At 42.8% G+C, this 19,725-nt stretch overlaps 1 protein-coding gene across 1 annotated transcript in view; it reads left to right on the top strand.

Annotated features, from left to right (window-relative positions):
- Positions 1 to 19,725, top strand: part of LOC136058308 (ras GTPase-activating protein 1-like) — a 146,457-nt gene that overhangs the window by 78,927 nt on the left and 47,805 nt on the right. Inside the window, exons 16-19 of the mRNA XM_065751641.1 lie at positions 11,129 to 11,301; positions 11,481 to 11,640; positions 11,832 to 11,974; positions 13,225 to 13,340. Coding sequence (XP_065607713.1) covers positions 11,129 to 11,301; positions 11,481 to 11,640; positions 11,832 to 11,974; positions 13,225 to 13,340 — 592 coding nt within the window. The remainder of the gene's footprint in view (positions 1 to 11,128; positions 11,302 to 11,480; positions 11,641 to 11,831; positions 11,975 to 13,224; positions 13,341 to 19,725) is intronic.

Below are 19,725 nucleotides of genomic sequence, written 5' to 3'. Positions count from 1 at the left end.
TGTGCTGGGGGCTGCAGACCTGGATGCAGTACTCCAGATGGGGCCTCACAAGAGCTGAGTAGAGGGGGATAATCCCCTCCCTCTCCCTGCTGGCCAGCCCTTTTTTAATGCAGCCCAGAACACAGTTGGCCCTCTGGGCTGCAAGCACACACTGTTGGCTCATGATCAGCTTCTTGTCCACCAGGACCCTCAAATCCTTCTCCACAGGGCTGCTCGCCACGTGTTCTTCCCCCAGTCTGTATAACTACCTGGGATTGACCTGGCCCAAATGCAACACCTTATACTTGGAAGTGCAAGGTATCAATCATTGGAGATCAAGTTGGTCAAGCAGGATCTACCTTTCATGAATCCATGCTGGCTAGGTTTGATTTGCTGGTTGCCCCGCACATGCTGTGTGATCTTCCTCAAGATGATCAAATCCATAACCTTCCCTGGCATCGAGGTCAGGTGGACAGGCCTGTAGTTCCCCGGATTCTCCTTCTGACCTTTCTTGTAGATGGGAGTCACATTGGCAAGCCTCCAATCTGCTGGGACCTCTCTATTTGACCAAGAATGCTGATAGATGATGGAAAACAGCTTGGCTATCACCTCTACCAGCTCCCTCAGCGTCCTCGGGTGGATCTCATCTGGCCCAGGTCGATCTCAACTGGACTTGTGGCAGTCCAGTTAGAGTAGTAGGTCTCTGTTTCCACCTGAGTTGTGGGGGGTTTATTCTGCTACCTGTCTGAGACTTCCAGGTCAGAGGATAGAGTACCCTGAGGATAACTGGCGTGACTTTTGAAGAAAGGTGTAAAGAAGGCATTGAGAACCTCAGCCTTTTCCTTATCCTCAGTGGTCACGTTCCCTGCTGGATTCAGATGGAGAGTCTCCTTAGTCCTCCTCTTACAGTTGATATGTTTGTAAAAGAGTTTCTTGTTCCCTTTTACCCCAGCAGCCAGGTTGAGTTCAAGCTGGGCTTTTGCCTTTCTCATTTTCTCCCTGCACATCCTATCAACTTCTTGGTATTCTTTCTGGGTTGCCCGTCCCTTCTTCCAAAGGAGGTAGATTCTCTTTTTCTTCCGGAGTCTCAGGAAAAGCTCCCTGTTCATCCACACCAGTCTTCTTCTCTGCTCGCTCATCTTGCAGTGCAGGGGAGAACCTGCTCCTGGGCTTTTAAGACTTCCTTCTTGAAGAGCAACCAGCCATCCTGGACCCCTTTACCCTTCAGGACTGAATCCCAAGGGACCCTCCCTACTAGTCTCCTGAACAATTCAAAGTCCACCCTCCAGAAGTCCAAGGTAGCAATTTTGCTCTCCTTTCTCCTGGCTCCACCAAGATTTGAGAACTCTACCATTTCGTGGTGACTCTGTCCAAGACAGCTCTTGACCTCCATATCTCCTACCAGTCCTTCTCCTTCTCTGTTTGTGAACAGAGAATATAGTTATATGCCTAGTCAATGCCATGCTCTTTGGCCCAGGTGTCTATTCAGTTGTTTTGGAAATGAGTCCTATTGTGAGACTCAGTAATTTCTGGATAGACATGTCGCCCCAAGACTTACTTTTCAATAACCAGGATAATGATTCAGGCATTTGCATGGGGCATGGGATATGTTTCCAGCTATCTGGTTCTTGTTTTCAGTATTTTAAGCACATGGCGCATACCACGGAGAGTTTGTGGAAGTGTAATATAATCCACACCAGGCCTCTCTATATTTATATTTCAGCTAGCATCTTCCATACCAGAGAGACTTGATCTATTTGGCTTGCTTAATTGCAACGTATGTTTCATATTCTTGGATAACCTGTGCTATAGCGTCCATGGTCAAGTCCACACCTCAATCCCAAGACCATCTATATGGTACATTTGTTCCTTGATGGCCTGAGGGCCCACTGAGCTTCAAATAATTTACCCTTATGTTTCCAGTCCAAATCTACTTGAGCCAATCTTGGGTATGTGAACATCTACGTGACACTTTCACAACCATGTTTTCTACACAGGCAGCAATATCTTTTCACAATGCAGTGACCCAGATGGATTTGCCTCTGTGCTGACAGTTGTTCTGCTTCCATTGCTTTAACCACCACCATAGGGCATTTGCCACCATCCAGGAGTCAGTATAGAGGTAGAGCACCTGACCGCTTCTCTCATTCAGAGATATCTGAAGCCAGCTGGATGGTCTTCTCTTCTGCCAATTGGTTCAATTCACCTTTACCTTCTGTAGCTTCTGAAACTTGTTATGTATGACTCCAGACTGCTGATGCTTTCTCAAAATAAGAGAGGACCCATCAGTGAAAAAGGCATATTTTTTCCCATTCCCTGGTAGTTTATTATACAATCTGCCAGAGGCTCTGGATTGAGCCATTCTCCTTGGCTGTGGTGTACAGCACGTTTTTTACATATTGTTCTGCTTGGACTTGCTACTTCATGAACTATCTCCCATTTAGTTTGTTCAAAGTCTTCTTGTTGTTCAGTTCTCCATTTAGAACCATTTTGCTTCAAAGTCACTTGATAGAGAGTTTACAGTCAGAATGCAATTTGGAACATGCATTTTCCAAAAACTGACAACACCTAAGAAAACTCGTGTTTCCTTTCTGATAGTTTCTTTGTACATAGTAGTTATTTTGCTAATTATATCCTGTCACCGGTTTGCGGGACGGTTTGACCCAGTACCGTGACAATTGAGGCAGGGGACCCACAGGCCCACACCCCGGGGAAGGGGGAAAGGGAAAAAGGAAAAGGGAGATGGGCCTAGGAACAAAACAGCGGCAACGATCTGAGGAGGAAAGCTAATTTACTAAATAGATATCAGAAAGAAAAATAATACAATATAATATAATTGGAGTTGAGGCAAATGGATCAAATAAAATGAGCAAGAGAGAGAGTGTCCGATAAACCGAAGGCCTTACGCTAACGCTGAAGGCAGATGGCTGCAACAAACACCCACTGCCGAGCTCAGTCCCGAAGGGAAGAGAGAGTCCCGTGACCGCAGACAGTTTTTATCTTTCCCTCTGAGCGTAAACACGTAAGAACGCAAAGCATCGCAAAGTCCTCTGGGGAATGGAGTTCTTCTTCTCTTCTGAGACAGGCATACCTGGAACTATTGATGGTCCACGGAGCTGGAACATTAACTCTTTAACTCTAAATGCACTACATGATGTTATGATGTGGAATACCAGTACCAAAAATCATAAAACCATGACATATCCATAGGGATCTGATTATGTCCATCTTGCCATTTTATTCCTAAGGACTAGATCTCCTGTGGAGGTCCCCTGATCATAATTTGCATTATGGCAAAACCAGCTTTCAGATGGATTTGGATTTTCTTCCTTTTCTGAAAAACTTCCTCTGCTGTGTTGCCCCACACAATGATTTCATCAATGTGCTGCAGGTGTTCAGGAGCTTCCCTGTTTCAGGTCAGTCTGCATCAGCCTATGTGTCACAGTTTGTTTTAGTTCTGTGACAAAGGGGGGAAGAGACCCACCAGAAAAGGGTAGGGGGGAAGGGAAAAGGTAGGGAGATGAGGAAAACAGTGGCAATGAGCTAAGGGAAAAAACTTACTTTACTACATATAATAGTGGAATGTGAGATAATACAATATAATACAATATAATTGGAGTTGAAACGAATAAATCAAATAAGATAGAATTTCCAAAACCGAAGTTCTTGCTCTAATGCTGTGGGCGAGATGGCTAGGGAGCAAAGAGAGGAAAGAAGGCAGTCTCATGACACCCAGTCAGTTTTCTTTCCCTCCTGTTTCAGGGTACATTTGGATCCGAGAGACAAGATGTCTCAGGAGCAAAGGCAGGCAAACTACATGCTCAGAGCAACGCAGGTTGCAAAAAAGTTCTTGCAAAAGAAGATAAACTAACAAGGTCAGCTCTCTAAAAACAAGATAACTGACTGTAGCCACAAATGTCAGTTCCCTTAAAACTGTCAGAATACTTTGTTCCATCCCAGGATCATTCTTCAGTCAGAGGCCTGTAGGTCCCCAACACACCTCTAAACAGAAAAGGGAAATAGAAAAAATAAGTCTTCAGGGAACTGTTGTGCATTCTTATCTTCTGAGATAAGGGAATAGGAAAAATTTACAGTCCACAGAACTGCATCATTAACTCTTTAACTCCAAGTACAATACAGGATTTTATGATACCGATCAAAAATCATAAAACCATGACATTCAACACCCAATTCCACATCATGCTTAATACATTTAGAAACAAACAAAAATAAATAACATGCATTAAACACACACATATATATATATATATATATATATATATATATATATATATATATGGAATTACTGACTGCACTCCCCCAACATCAAATTCCCTTGTGGTACACACTGAACATCCCCATTCTTCTGCATCACCCACCAGGTAGACCCAGGTCCCTGAGCAAAGACAGTTCCACGGAGAGGTTTGCCCTCTCCAGAAGCTGGAAGAACTCAAACCACTTTTCCCAACATGTTCTTTACATGTACTACAGGGACCTTATCTCCCTCTACAGTAGGTAGAGATCTGGATTGGGCAGGACCATCGAGATTGATGGATCCTCGAGTGTTGACCAACCAGGTGGCTTCTGCCAAATGCTTCTCCCAAAGTTTAAATGTTCCGCCACCCATTGCTTTCAACATGGTTTTTAACAACCCATTGTACCTTTCAATTTTACCAGAAGCTGGTGCGTGATAGGGGATATGATAAATCCACTCGATGCCATGATCTTTGGCCCAAGTATTTACAAGAGAATTTTTGAAATGAGTCCCATTATCGGACTCAATTCTCTCTGGAGTGCCATGTCGCCATAGGACTTGTCTCTCGAGCCCTAAGATGGTGTTTCGGGCGGTAGCATGGGGTACTGCGTATGTCTCAAGCCACCCAGTGGTCGCCTCCACCATGGTGAGCACGTAACGCTTACCATCACGAGTTCGTGGCAAGGTGATATAATCAACCTGCCACGCCTCCCCATATTTATACTTTTGCCATCGCCCTTCCTCCCAAAGAGGTTTCATCCTCTTGGCTTGTTCAATTAAGGTACACATATCACAGTCATGGATAAACTATGGATGCTATCGCACAGGTAAGTCCACCCCTCGGTCTCTAGCCCACTTATATGTTGCATCTCTTCCTTGATGGCCCGAGGTCTCATGGGCCCATTGAGCTAAAAATAATTAACTCTTATGTTGCCAGTCCAAGTCTGCTTGAGCCACCTTATCTTTGGCAGCTCGATCTAACTGGTGGTTAATTGTTGTTCTTCAGTAGTCTGACTCTTGGGCACATGATGTTTACATGTCGCAACTTTATAACTGTATTGTCTTTTTGGGCAGCAATGTCTTTCCATAGTTCAGTAGCCCAAATAGCTTTACCCCTTATGTAACATGATGGGAAGTGAAAGAAGGAGGACCTCAGCCCCTTCCAACATCCTAATATTGCACCTGACCCTCAAGCAATCTGTTTCTCCCAGGTCAACTATCACATAGGCAGCCTGTTGGATGATAGACTCTGAGGCCACTAGAGAATTTAGTATAGACACTAATGTGCCACACTGGTGTGGAGTTGGCTGTTGTAAGATGAGATCTCTTATCCCTGTTGAAAACTTAACTAGATCTGGATATTCAAATATGTCATCATGAATCACATCCTTCATACCTAATTCTCTAATACAAGTTCTGCTATTGAAGTTCATATCCCAGTATTTATAAGAATATCACTTTTGTTAGGCCACGTGATTCTACATGCAGCCATTAACCATCAGATTAATGAATGGTTTTCTTCATTGTGTTGAACTATAGCATAAATCCTTTGCCTGTGGGTGGGGTGACTAGTGATGGATTCAAGCTTTGAAATTTCCAGTACATTCACTATAACACTCACTGCTCCCATATCCCACAACCTGAACAGCCATGCTGGCACATTCTCTCTTGCTTTCTGTCTAAAATGTTCAAGCAGATCCATAAGTTCAGCAGCCATATATGGGCGTGCCGTTACATTTAAAGTGGTCTTGGCAAGGGGCTATTCCTCATGTGACAACCCCACTGGTCTATCCTAGACTTTCTTTGCTTTTTGGCTTATGATTGGTCTTATCTCTAGAGGATCAGGGAACCCCAGCTCCTCTATGTCAGCTTTCATCTTATTAATTTTCTTTTTCATTTCAACTAGGATCCAAGAATCCTGTTGATCTGTGTCCTTTTTCTCCTCTAATGACATAGTTCTTTAGAAGAGAAATGGCAGCTAAAGATGGGGCAGTTTGTCCGATCAGAAATGCAATTTTGTTTTCTAACTGCTTGATACAAGCTTTTAAAAGCTTGTTTTCCTTCTTCAGTTCTTCCACAGAGAAAATACATGCATTAATAACTAGTAGCAGCAGCCATGCTACAGGGCATGCTACTACTACTCCTTGCTCTGTCATTAGGAAAGTTTGTTGTAATTAACTCAGAAATTTTGTCGTCTTGGAAAGGGATTTCATAATGGGATCATTGTACCTTACAGGTCCCCATTCTCCAATAATGTGTGTGACACTTAGCCATGGGGAAACCAGGAATCCCAGGGTTTCCCCTGGAAGTTCCTAAATTGAAGTGTTAGGGGTCTCAACACTTTACACTTTAAAGACAATCCGTCCTAAGTAAGTATAATGCTTTCATGTCTGCCTAGCTTTCCAAGTGTAACACAATGGAAAGAACAGCAAAGACAGTGAAGCAGAAAGAAGCCAGGCCACAGCAAGCAGGGATCCACTCAAACAAAACAAGCACAAAAATAAGGGGAAAAAAACCTACATCACTTCAGAAGACAACAGATAAGCAGGGACCTCCAAAAAGAGAGACTCCCATGTCCACTCCCAAACCTTAAATGAGCTATGGGAAGGGGTAGATCCTGGCTGCACTCCTTCTGGTCACTCAGGTGTATTGCATGCACCTGAGTACCCCTACATTGGCCCTGCATCCCTACTAGGTGCTCAATCACTGTTTCAGGACGTGACATAGTATTTCCACTACACCTTCATTGCCAGTTGTTCTATTCCTACTGCTGTAACCACCTCCATAAGGCATTTGCCACAATTCATGAGCCGGTATAAAGATAAAACATTGGCTACCTCTCCTGTTCAGCAACATCTAAGGCCAGCTGAACAGCCTTTACCTCTGCAAATTGACTTGATTCTCCTTCTCCTTCAGTGGCCTCTGCAACTTGTTGCATGGGACTCCACACAGCAGATTTCCATCTGCGGTGCTTCCACACAATGTGACATGATCCATCTGTGAACAGGTCAAATTTCTTCTTGTTCTGATAATTCATTGTATGGTGGGGCCTCTTTAGCAAGTGATACCTCCTCTGCTGGTGTTGTTCCAATCTTTTTACCTTCAGGCCAGTCCATGATCACCTCCAGGATTCCTGGATGGCTGAGGTTCCCCATCCGAGCTCGCTGTGTAATCAGTGCAGTCCACTTACTCCAAGTGGCATCAGTAGCATGATGGGTGGAGGGAACCTTTCCTTTGAACATCCAGCTCAGCACTGGCAGTCGAGGTGCTAAAAGCAACATTGTTTCAATACTCATTACTTTGGAATCAGCTCAATCCCTTGGGATCCTTGAAATACCCCCTTCTGAGCTAATTGATACCAAGTATACACAGAGCACCTGGGCCACTCACAATAGAGTGCACAGAGCAACTGACATCGATACTGGTGCCTGCTGTGATTGATCCATGATCCATTTTTCTCTAGCTTAATTTGGAGGCTGTCTCATTCAGGTTGGAAACTGTCTCATTCTGTTTGGAAATGGTCTCATTTGACTAGGGGGGTTGTCTCGTTCAGTTCTGAAACTCTTTCAGGTTGGAGATTTTCCCTTTTGGCTAGCAGACTTTCTTTCTCAGTGCAGAAACCCTCTCCCTCAGTTCAGAGGCTCTCTTTCTCAACTCAGAATATTTTTCTCAGTTTGAACTCTCTCCCCCTTGGTCTGGAGACTCTCCCTCTCAGTTTGATGAGTCTCCCTTTTGGTTAGAAGACTCTCTCCTTCTCCGGGATAGTGCTGAATAAGATCCAGTAGGCATAAGCCAGGCCCTAAATAATTTGTGCCTCCTCAGATCTACCTGAGCCTCAACATCCCTGTCTTAAATACTGGCTTAGATTCTCAGGAACTCACTTGCAGGTGTGTTCAGGAGTAAAATTCCATGACACTGGAGATGCCCATTTCTCTAAGGTATCTCCCAAGTCCCTTCATGCTCCCTGCTACTCAGTATTCTCTGGCTTTGGGGAAGGCTTCCTCCAGGTATTCTGAATGTTGATACTGAGTAAGATAGTGTGGAATGCATTCAGGGACATTAACAACATGATCATCAATTAAACATTCCAAAAATGTATAAGGGATTCAAGGGAGAGACTGGAAGCTTGTTTAAAAATCACGTGTTCTGTAATATTAGTAACTCCCACTAGGGTGTAACTTTCAATGTCCAAACCATGCCACATTGAATACTGGCAACAGATAGGTGTTTCTACCAGTGCATTGGAAGTTAAAGAGTTCTATGAAATTCCATGGGTTGTCAATTTTTCCAGTTAATTGCTCCCAGAAGAGAATAACTACATATACCAGAAATCTTTCACTGTTCCATTTCCTGTTTAGAGGAAAAGATTAAACTGCTTGCAAGTCATGAGTCTGCCCCTTCTTTTACTGATCATCTTTGTGGTGTGTGCTCCCTAGCTTTCTTGACTTCAGCATTAGAGTTAGGCCTTTGGTTTTGGACAGAGAACAAAGAGAGCAGTCTCATGACTCCCAGTCAGTTTTCTTTCCCTCCAAACGGAAAATGGAAACAGAAAAATGAAGTCTTCTGGGAGTTGTAGTTCATTCTACTCTTCTGAGACCAGGAAACCAGAAAAATTGACAATCCACAAAACTGCAGCATTAACTCTTTAACTCCCAGTACACTGCATGATCTTATGATGTGGAATAACAATCAAAAATCACAAAACCATGACACCATGGCATATGGTGGGATTGTGTTTTCACCTCTGAGGCAGTTGAGGCCAGTTGTACTGGATGCCAATCCGAGTAAAAGCAAACTGTGTCCTTCTGCCAGAGGGATTGAGAAAAACATATTGGCTATGTCAGTTGCGGCATACCACTTTGCTGCCTTTGACTTCAGTTTATATTGGAGTTTTAGCATGTTTGACACACACCAGAGCTTAGTGGTGTTGTGAGTTCAATTAGACCACTATAGTTCAGTTTTCCTTCACTTTTCACTGGACTTTCACACTATACAAAACAAGCTATTAAAGGGTGAACAAGAGTTGCTGTTCACTCCTTGGTTCTCTAGTTGACAAGTCAGCTTATGAATGTGAATCAAAGTGTCTTGGTCAGTGTGATATTGCCTCCATTGCACTGTTGTGGTAGTGATTGGCACCTGCTGTTCTTCTACCTTTAGCAACCCTTAGAGAAGGGTCTTCTGATAGACTGGACTAGGTAAAGAGCTGCTTAATTTTCTCTGCCTCCAAGTCAGCTATACCAAAGCCCACTGGTAGCCTTTTGGGTTTTTGAAGTATCCTCTCCTGATATAATCTATGCCAGGGATGAACTGAGCCTCTGGGCAGGTCACAATGGGGTGCTTTTGCCACTCATTTCCAATTAGGTTCACTTCAGTCTCCAATACAGTTTTCTCTTGAGATCCCCCTGTCACTCCAGAAAGACAGATGCCTTTTTATAACTTGGAGGCATTAGAGCACACTGTGCACCAGTGTCTGCTGGAGCTTTGTATTCCTATGGTTCTGATGTGCCAGGCCATCAAGTCCACACAGCTTAGCAAATTCTACTTTCCCTTTCCTCCACCTGGTTGGAGGTAGGGCCCCTCTAGTCCTGGTTATTGTACTCATTACTCACTTGTCACGAATGCTAACCAGAAGGCTCCTTATCAATGTCAGACCATCTACTCTCAAGAACTTTCCACTGGAAATTGAAATGGCCATTTCCCTGGAAGAATCCTCTTTTGTCTTTGATTTTCCTTGCATCTCATATACCTGTTCCTCTAGCATCTAGGTGTTTTTCCCATCCCATTTCCTCATATCCTCTCCATGCTCACTCCTGTAAAACCACAGAATGGAACCTGCTGTGTACCCACTGTCTCTTGAATTGAAGAATGCTTAATTTTAACAGCTGGGATTTTGATCTGTGCAGGTGGGGGAGGATATGAGGAAGTGATACGGGAAACCATTTATTTGTGGAAAAGTGAAAAAGAAGCATAATGCAGTTTGTATGTGGTGGTGCTTTCTCGGAATTTCCAGACAGTCTGACAGGCTAAATGTGATACTGAAATTGTCTATCCTCTCTTGAAACACTGTGGATATTTCATAGGTAGAACGTTTCTGCAAGTGTCCTTCCTGTGTGATGCCCACTGAGTTCAGGAGAGCATTTGCTTATTTTAGAACGGACAACGTTGTAACTTCTGCAGCTTACTACTCAGCTATCAGATCAGACTTTCAATTACAGTTGAATAGGCTGGTGCAAGTCACTGCTTGGTAACTTTTGGTACCAACACCACAAAAAAGTGAATTAATGATTTTGTCATTTTTAGGTTGATTTTTGTCATTATTTGTGCAGTAATCTGTCTGGTAATGCTTTATTACATAGCTTGTATATATTGTTACAGCCTTAACGTGGGATTTCCTAAGTATTAAAGAAATACATATTGCAACATTTGTTAAATATGTAGTAATGCTAATAAGAAATAAGTTAAAATAGTGACAAAGCAGCTCAAGATCAGAACTGAAGGAAGTATGAGTCCAAGGCTTTAAAGGGGGCAGTAAATTCTAATCATGCTGTTTTAATTTTCTGATTGCTGCCTAGGTTTACCAGGTGTTTTTGTGTTGCGTGGCTTTTTGTGTGTTTTGTGTTTTACTTTTTCCACTATTTGGGTGTTAAAAAGGAAACTATATTAATATATCTGTTGCATTTAGGAATGTATATGCTATTTACACTGTTTTATATTTCAGCATCAGTTGACAGGAATTCTAAATCATCAAGGGGTCAATATATTTGATGGCACAAATTTTAATTATTTTTCTCAATACACTTTTGATGAAATGATAATGTGCTGAAAATATATTTTTAAATTCAGTACTGGCACTGTTTTACTGGAGATAACCTACCTAATGTTTTTTTCCTGAAGTGTTTATGCGTTGCCAATTAAACCGATTACAGAAAGGACATGTAACAGATGAGTGGTTTCAACTCAGTTCCTATATACCACTAAAGGGTATTGAGCCAGGATCTTTGCGTGTTCGAGCACGATATTCTATGGAGAAGATCATGCCAGAAGAGGAGTATAGTGAGTTTAAAGAGGTAATATGTTCAATACCTCAATTTCTGTCAATTTTTTCTGTTGTTAGAGATTTCAGTAACACTAATATACATTAAGTAATATTTGTACTGATATCTACATGACACTATAGATGTAAGATGTCAATTTTTACAAAGTTGTTATGTTAGAAGTTTCCAAACATGATTTTGTTTTCTTTCAGATCATACTTCAGAAAGAGCTTCATGTAGTCTATGCTTTATCACATGTTTGCGGACAGGATAGAACACTCTTAGCTGGCATTTTATTGAAGATTTTTCTTCATGAAAAGCTTGAGTCTTTATTGTTACGATCACTAAATGACAAAGAAATAAGTATGGAAGGTACTGTACTAATTACACCAACATTTACTGAAACCCTGGGGAGAGAAGGACTCCCATGTCTTTGTTTCGGTCTCCTCCCTTGACTAAGGGATAGATCAATCTGAACACAACATATTTTTTCCTCAGCTTTTATTTTGTCTCCTTATTTTTGTCTCCCGACTTTTCAATTTCATCTCTTTTTTCTTTTGCAGCTGAAGCTACTACTTTGTTTCGTGCCACCACTTTAGCAAGTACACTTATGGAGCAGTACATGAAAGCCACAGCAACACATTTTGTTCACCATGCACTGAAAGACTGTATACTAAAGATAATGGAGAGCAAGCAGTCCTGTGAGGTAATACCTTGAACTATGTATTTTTCAAATCATTTTGTTTTGTCGAAATTACCTACTAGTAGTTATGTTTTGTTTATTTACTTTGTAAGCATTTATTTATCAATCTTTCAGAAATAATTTGAACTGATTGAGATTATTTTTAAGTGTTGGCTTGAACAATGTTCATAATATCACTTTTAATTAAGTTTAACTCAAATTTCTTTATGTATTTATTCTTTAGCAACTATAGGTTATTTTGTACAGTTACTGAATGGTCTAACAGAAAGTTGTGGTAAGCTCCAGATATTCCAGAAGTCAATGATGTCTGATCACAGCTTTAGTTTAAAACTCCCTTATATTAACTCCTTTTGGTAGATTCCTTTCTAAAAATACACTCCTAACTTCTGTTTCACTACAACATAATTATGGAAAGGATGAAGGGTCCTCAGAAGATTGGATTAAAGTACATGAAAATACATGTAATTAAAAAAATAAACATGGATAGTTATAATAGATATTTATGGTTAATGTTAAATGTCTGTACATTTAAAAGCAGACCACACTGGAACTTAAAAATGTTTTTTCATATTAGTTTCCTGGATAGACCTTGAACCAGACTTCTAATCTCTGTAGAAGTCTGAGATTTGTACAGCAGTAGAATATTTAATTTGGTTTGAAACGTTAATCAGTGTATAGTGTTGTCAAATTATATATAGGTCCCTCCAAAAGTAATGCCTCCTATTTATTTCCATGGAAATTATAACAGATACAAAGAGCACAATAATGCTATTTGATAGAGCAATTTCTCAGCTACTACTCACTACTTTTCAAGATAGTCACCACTATTAGCTATGTCTTTTCATCATCAGTGAACAAGACCCACTGTCATCACTGCTGAAACGCACCACCCACTGCCTCACTATGCTAACATCCACTGTTCAGTCTCTATAAGCATTGAGCAAGCATCAATGTAAGTCAATGCATGCAATATTCCTGCATAAAGGAACTCAGTGACAGACCCTTGCTTCATACAGACTTCCATGCCAGACACCATTTTGTCATACTGTCCCTCTGCTGTCATTTGTTGCACAGCAACAAAGTGTATTGGAATGTTGGCAGGAAGGTTCAAGCTCTTCTGCCATACCACTGACATCTGCCTCTGACATTGTGGGCCAACATAATAAAATATGAAGCATTACTTTCAGAGCAGACCTCATATATGGAGTTCTATTCAAGAGAAGAACTTAAATATTTTTCTCTTTTTACTTTAGTTAAATCCCTCAAAATTAGAAAAAAATGAAGATGTAAACACTAATTTGGCACATCTACTCAGTATACTTTCAGAATTGGTGGAGAAAATATTCATGGCTGCAGAGATACTGCCACCGTAAGTTTGAGCTCTTTTGTTCAAATTTTTACTTGAAAATTCCTGTTTGTGAGAATTAAAATGCACCATAAAGTGATGTTTGTATTGATTCATCTTACACTAATTAGTTCTAAGACTAACTATGGGGTTGTTCATAGGTTCATAGGGTTGGAAAGGACCTACAAGATCATCTAGTCCAACCATCCTCCTATCACTATCCCTACCCAACTACTAAATCAAATCCCTAAATCCCTTGTTATGCACAGAAGAATACAGGCAGGAATAAAAAACCAAAACAACCACCAAACACTTGCATGAATTGTGTATTTTGCAAAAAAGCTTTTGGCTAGCACACATGCTTTTCTTTGAGAAATAAGCTACTAGATCCAGGGGCTCATGGAAAGAAGGAAACTAAATCAATATATTATTTCCATGAACAGGTAGAGTACAGCACTAGTTAGCAGACAATTGTATATATTTAAATTGGTTACCAATTATTTCCAGTCTTCCTACTCTGTGAAAAGGCTGGAATTAGTAACAGTAAAATTACAAAAGGTAGGTGGTGTCAGAATGACACCCTGCTGTTGTTACTGATATCTATCAGGGAAAGGTGCAGGTTATTCTTTTCTTTTTAAAAAAAGCTAAAGTAACTTGTCTTCATAGTTTAGACTCAAACTGTTGAATAAGAAGTACATAGCACTAACAGTTTCCTTCCACTATATTTTTTAGTTAACTGTAAGTTTTCTATAAGTTTTAAATGTAATCAAAATGCTGAATTTTGCAGCATGTACTGGATCTGTCTAGGATGGAGTTTATTTTCTTCATAGTAGCCTTATGGTGCTGTGTTTTAGATTTTTGACTAAAACAGTGTTGATAACACACCAGTATTTTGGCTAGTGCTGAGTACAGTTTGCACATTGTCCAGGTCTCCTTTTTTCTACTCTGCTGTGAAGCAAGAGTGAGTAGGCTGAGGGTGCATAAGAGGTAACAAAGGCACACAATCAGGACAGCTGACCAAAAATGACCAAAGGGATATTTCATAAGATGATATTGTGCTCAGCAATAAAAGCTTGGATACATGAAGAGGAGAGGTATTTGGGGTTATGATATTTGTCTTCCCTAAGTAACTGTTGGCTGCTTTCTGGCTGGGTTCAACTCATCATGGTCCATTTTGGCACCCAACATAAGGCTCAAGAGGTTCAAGATGATGATCTGTTCAGTTATTACTTGACAAGTTGTTACTTGCTGTTGCTGGTCACAACATTGCTTTGTCTACTGATATAGGTTGATTTGTTCCCTCACCTGCCCTGTGACGTGCTCCCTCTACTGCTGTATGTCAAAATCCAAGGCCTCTTAACAGCTAATTTCAGCTCTTGCAGTTTGCTGTGCTGTTTATCACTTAGCTTTTTTTTTTTCTTTTTCCCCTCTTCTCTTTGCCTGGGAGAACTACCATAAAATCACTGGCTTTGAGCTTGGTATTTGGGCCCTGCATTGCTGCCCTCCAATTACACTAGGAACTACCTTGTTGAGACAATAATTATACCTTCCTCCTCTTCTCCTCTGGGAGTTGCTTTGTGGGAAAATGAAGACTGGCATCACCCCTTTCAACTTATGGATAGATGTGTCCTGCTGTGTTACAATGGCTCCTGAGTTATTGGAACTGCCTTCACGTAGTTCTTCTCTTCTGAGACAGGTACACACATAACTATTTATGACCCATGGAGCTGGAGCATTGACTCTTTAACTCCCAATGCAATACATGATGTTATGTGGAATACCAATACCAAAAATCATAAAACCATGACACCACTAAATCAGGCACAAGATTCAGCCGCTCAGGTCCTCATCTAACCTGGCCTTGAACACCTCCAGGAATGAATATTCACAATTTCATTGGACAGCTTATTCCAGTGCCTCACCAGCCTTTACATAAAAAATTTCACTCTGACATCTAATCTAAAGCCTCCCTCTTTTAGTTTAAAACCATTCCCCCTTATCCTATCACTAACTACCCATGTAAAAAGTTGATTTTACTCCTGCTTGTAAGTTCCCTTTAAGTATTGGAAGGCTGTGGAGTAAATAACTCCCAAGGATAGTACATCACAAAGAAATAGCATAGCTGATAGTATATTTCGAGTAGTTCTTTATGAGCAGTTCTATATAGATGGGATACAAATAACACAAAAGAGAACACAAAAGAGAAGATGGCTCACCTTCAGGGTGTCAAGGCTCGCAGGGGACTCTACGTGGGAGAGATCTCTGAGAAGAGATCCTTTTCTGGTGGTGGTCAGCCCTTAAATGGGGTTTGGGAGAGGTGGAGCCAGGCTCCACCCAATCCAATCACCTTCACCTGTGGCCCCAAGGCTGACTCGGTGCTCACCTCAGGTGACCAATCAGTGGTTCAGGCCATGATTCAGCAGTTCCCATACAGGAGGCCACTGTCAGGTCTCTTCATGCATTCTCTCCTCCAGGCTGAAGAAGTCCAGCTCCCTCAGCTTGCCTTCATAGGAAAGGTTCTTCAGTCCTTTGATCATCTAGTTCCAACATTTCAAAAAGTTAACTGACTATTTGGGAATACCACGCAGGCACTTGATTCAAAGTGCGTGGGAGAATTTGGGCAGGCACCTAGAGTGATGAGTGATTTCTCACTCCCAATGGTGTAGGACTTGAAACCTCAAAATCTCAAGAGGCATGAAAACCTGTTGAAGTGACAAAATGCTTGAATAAATGGTGCACTACCTATATATCAGAAATGCAACTTAAAACACTATTACAAGGCTTGATCTACCCCTACTTATCCTATGTTTGGTACTTGAAGGGCTTGAGAAAGTCTTGATACGAAGACTTATAAATGGATGCTGGATAAGCCAGTGAACTATAACAGTTGCTTTTACCATTTAGAAGAAAACATAGAAGTCAAATCAGTTAGCAAGAGAAGAAAAAGCTCCTTCTGAGAGGGAGCAGGATGAAGAGTGAAAAGAGGCAGCCCACATAGGTTCATAGGTTCATAAGGTTGGAAAGGACCTACAAGATCATCTAGTCCAACCATCCTCCTATCACCATCCCAACCCACAAAACAACTAAATCAAATCCCTTAGCACCTCATCTAAACGCTTCTTGAACAGCGCTAGGGACGGTGCCTCAACCACCTCCCTAGGCAGGCCATCCCAGTGCCTGACCACTCTTTCAGAGAAAAAATGTTTCTTCAAATCTAATATAAATCTTCCCCGGCGCAACTTGTGGCCATTCCCTCTCGTCCTGTCAATTATTTATCAGGGAGAAGAGGCCCACCCCCTCCTCACCAGAACCCCCCTTCAGGAAGTGGTAGAGTGCAATAAGGTCTCCTCTGAGCCTCCTCTTCTCCAGACTAAACAATCCAAGCTCCCTCAGCTGCGCCTCATAAGACTTGTGCTCCAGACCCCTCACCAGTTTTGTTGCCCTTCTCTGAACACGCTCCAGGGCCTCAATGTCCTTCTTGTAGTGAGGGGCCCAAAACTGAACACAGTACTCGAGGTGTGGCCGTACCAGAGCTGAGTACAGGGGGATGATCACCTCCCTGCTCCTGCTGGCTACACTATTTCTAATACAGGCCAGGATGCTGTTGGCCTTCTTGGCCACCTGGGCACACTGCCGGCTCATGTTAAGCCGAGCATCAACCAACACCCCCAGGTCCTTTTCCTCTCTACATTCTTCAAGCCATTCTGCCCCAAGCCTTTAGCATTGCATGGGGTTGTTGTGGCCAAAGTGCAGGACCCGGCACTTGGTCTTATTGAACCCCATCTCATTGAGCTCAGCCCAGCTGTTCAGCCTATCCAGATCCCTCTGAAGGGCCTCCCTACCCTCAGGCAGTTTGACACATCCTCCCAAATTGGTGTCATCTGCAAACTTATTGAGGGTACACTCAATCCCCTCGTCTAGGTCATCAATAAAGATATTAAACAAGATGGGCCCCAAAACTGACCCTCGGGGGACACCACTCGTAACAGGACGCCAGCTGGACTTAACTCCATTAACCACTACCCTCTGGGCACGGCCCTCCAGCCAGTTCTCCACCCAGAGAAGAGTGAACCTGTCCACACCACGGGCTGCCAGTTTCCTTAGGAGAATACTGTGGGAGACCGTGTCGAAGGCCTTGCTGAAGTCCAGGTAGACTACATCAACAGCCTTTCCCTAATCTACCTGTCTGGTCACCCAGTCGTAGAAGGAGATGAGGTTGGACAAGCACGACCTGCCCCTGGTGAACCCGTGCTGGCTGGGTCTGATCCCCTGGTTGCTATGCACGTGTCGTATGATCTCCCTCAAGATCATCTGCTCCATAACTTTCCCTGATACCGAGGTCAGGCTGACAGGCCTATAGTTCCCCGGGTCTTCCTTACGGCCTTTCTTGTAGATGGGAGTCGCATCGGCAAGCCTCCAATCTTGTGGGACCTCTCCAGATAACCAGGAATGCTGATAGATGGCAGAAAGTGGCTTGGCAATCACCTCTGCTAGCTCCCTCAGCACCCTTGGGTGGATCCCATCTGGCCCCATGGACTTGTGGCAGTTCAGATGGAGGAGTAGATCTCTGACCGTCTCTGCTTGGATCACATGGGGTGCATTATGCGCCCCGTCCCGGACTTCCAGGTCAGGGCAAGTACCCTGTGGACAACTGCTCTGTCTATTAAAGACAGATGTGAAGAAGGCATTGAGAACCTCAGCCTTTTACTTATCATCTGTGGCTACATTCCCTGCCTCGTCGAGTAAAGGAGAGAAATTTTCCTTAGTTTTTCTCTTGCTGTTAATATATTTGTAAAAGGGTTTCCTGTTCTCCTTTACAGCAGTAGCCAGTCTAAGTTCAAGCTGGGCTTTAGCATTTCTAATTTTCTGCCTGCAAATCTTGGCCAGTTCTCTGTAGTCACCCCAAGTAGCCTGTCCCATCTTCCAGAGGACATAGACTCTCTTTTTCTCTCGGAGTCTCAACAAAAGTTCCCGGTTCATCCACACTGGTCTTTTTCTCCTCCGGCTCGACTTACGGGACTCCGGGACAGCCTGCTCCTGTGCCTTTAAGATTTCCATCTTGAGGAGCATCCAGGCTTCCTGGACCCCTTTACCCCTCAGGAGCAAGTCCCAAGGGACCCTTGCAACAAGTGTCCTGAACAGGTCAAAGTCTGCCCTCCGGAAGTCCAAGGTAGCAGTTTTGCTAGTCACCCTCTTGACGTCACCCAGAATAGCAAACAACTACAACAGAGCAAGCATAAGAACAGTAGGACAAGGCAGAAATGAGTCATAAACCACCCAATCCTTATCCCTGACCGCGCTGTGAGATATGCAGAAAGATTTTAGATGTTGTCCAGCTCAGCACATTGTCACCTGGCTGCTCTTATACTGGAATAATACAGCCAGTAGCCAGGAATTAGAGGGTGAGGAAGCCAAGCAGACAATTTCCCTCTAGGGAAAGGGCATTGACAAAGTGATTCAGAAAGGGGCACAAGTCCTCAATCTCTAGAGAACTGGGGCATGAAGGAAATGCAAACTTTCAAGGAAGATGTTGAATGTCACCCATGCATGTGTGTCACCACAGAGAGAGATATCCAGTAACCAAGTGAATTAGCCACAATGGAAGTAATCTGTAGGTTTTATCTGCATGACCAAAGAAAGGACGTGACGGTGATCCCAAGAGCTAATTGCGTCGGTGGTTGAAGTGAGCCTAACTGGAAATGAGTGGCCAAAGCATCCCCTTGTGATTGGCATGGAGGCCCTGTGCATCCTTAGCATATGATAGGATAACTCAGTAGAGAGGCTACAGAGGATACTTCAAGAACCCAGAAAGATACCAGTGTGTTATGGTTTTGTGATTTTTGTTGTATTGTTGATATTCCACATCATAACATCATGTTCATAAGTTCATAAGGTTGGAAAGGACCTATAAGATCATCTAGTCCAACCATCCTCCTATCACTATCCCTACCCAACTACTAAATCAAATCTCTTAGCACCTCATCTAAACGCTTCTTGAACAGCGCTAGGGACGGTGCCTCACCCACCTCCCTAGGCAGGCCATTCCCGTGCCTGACCACTCTTTCAGAAAAAAAATGTTTCTTCAAATCTAATCTAAATCTTCCCCGGCGCAACTTGTGGCCATTCCCTCTCGTCCTGTCGTTATTTATCAGGGAGAAGAGGCCCACCCCCTCCTCACCAGAACCCCCCTTCAGGAAGTGGTAGAGTGCAATAAGGTCTCCTCTGAGCCTCCTCTTCTCCAGACTAAACAATCCCAGCTCCCTCAGCCGCTCCTCATAAGACTTGTGCTCCAGACCCCTCACCAGTTTTGTTGCCCTTCTCTGAACACGCTCCAGGGCCTCAATGTCCTTCTTGTAGTGAGGGGCCCAAAACTGAACACAGTACTCGAGGTGCGGCCGTACCAGAGCTG

This window comes from Cyrtonyx montezumae, unplaced genomic scaffold, assembly GCF_038088225.1.
Source record: "Cyrtonyx montezumae isolate F1298 unplaced genomic scaffold, pur_monq_1.0 scaffold_78, whole genome shotgun sequence".
Classification (NCBI taxonomy): Eukaryota; Metazoa; Chordata; class Aves; order Galliformes; family Odontophoridae; genus Cyrtonyx; species Cyrtonyx montezumae.
Note: the sequence above shows the minus strand (reverse complement) of the source record. Positions and strands in the feature narration are given on the sequence as shown.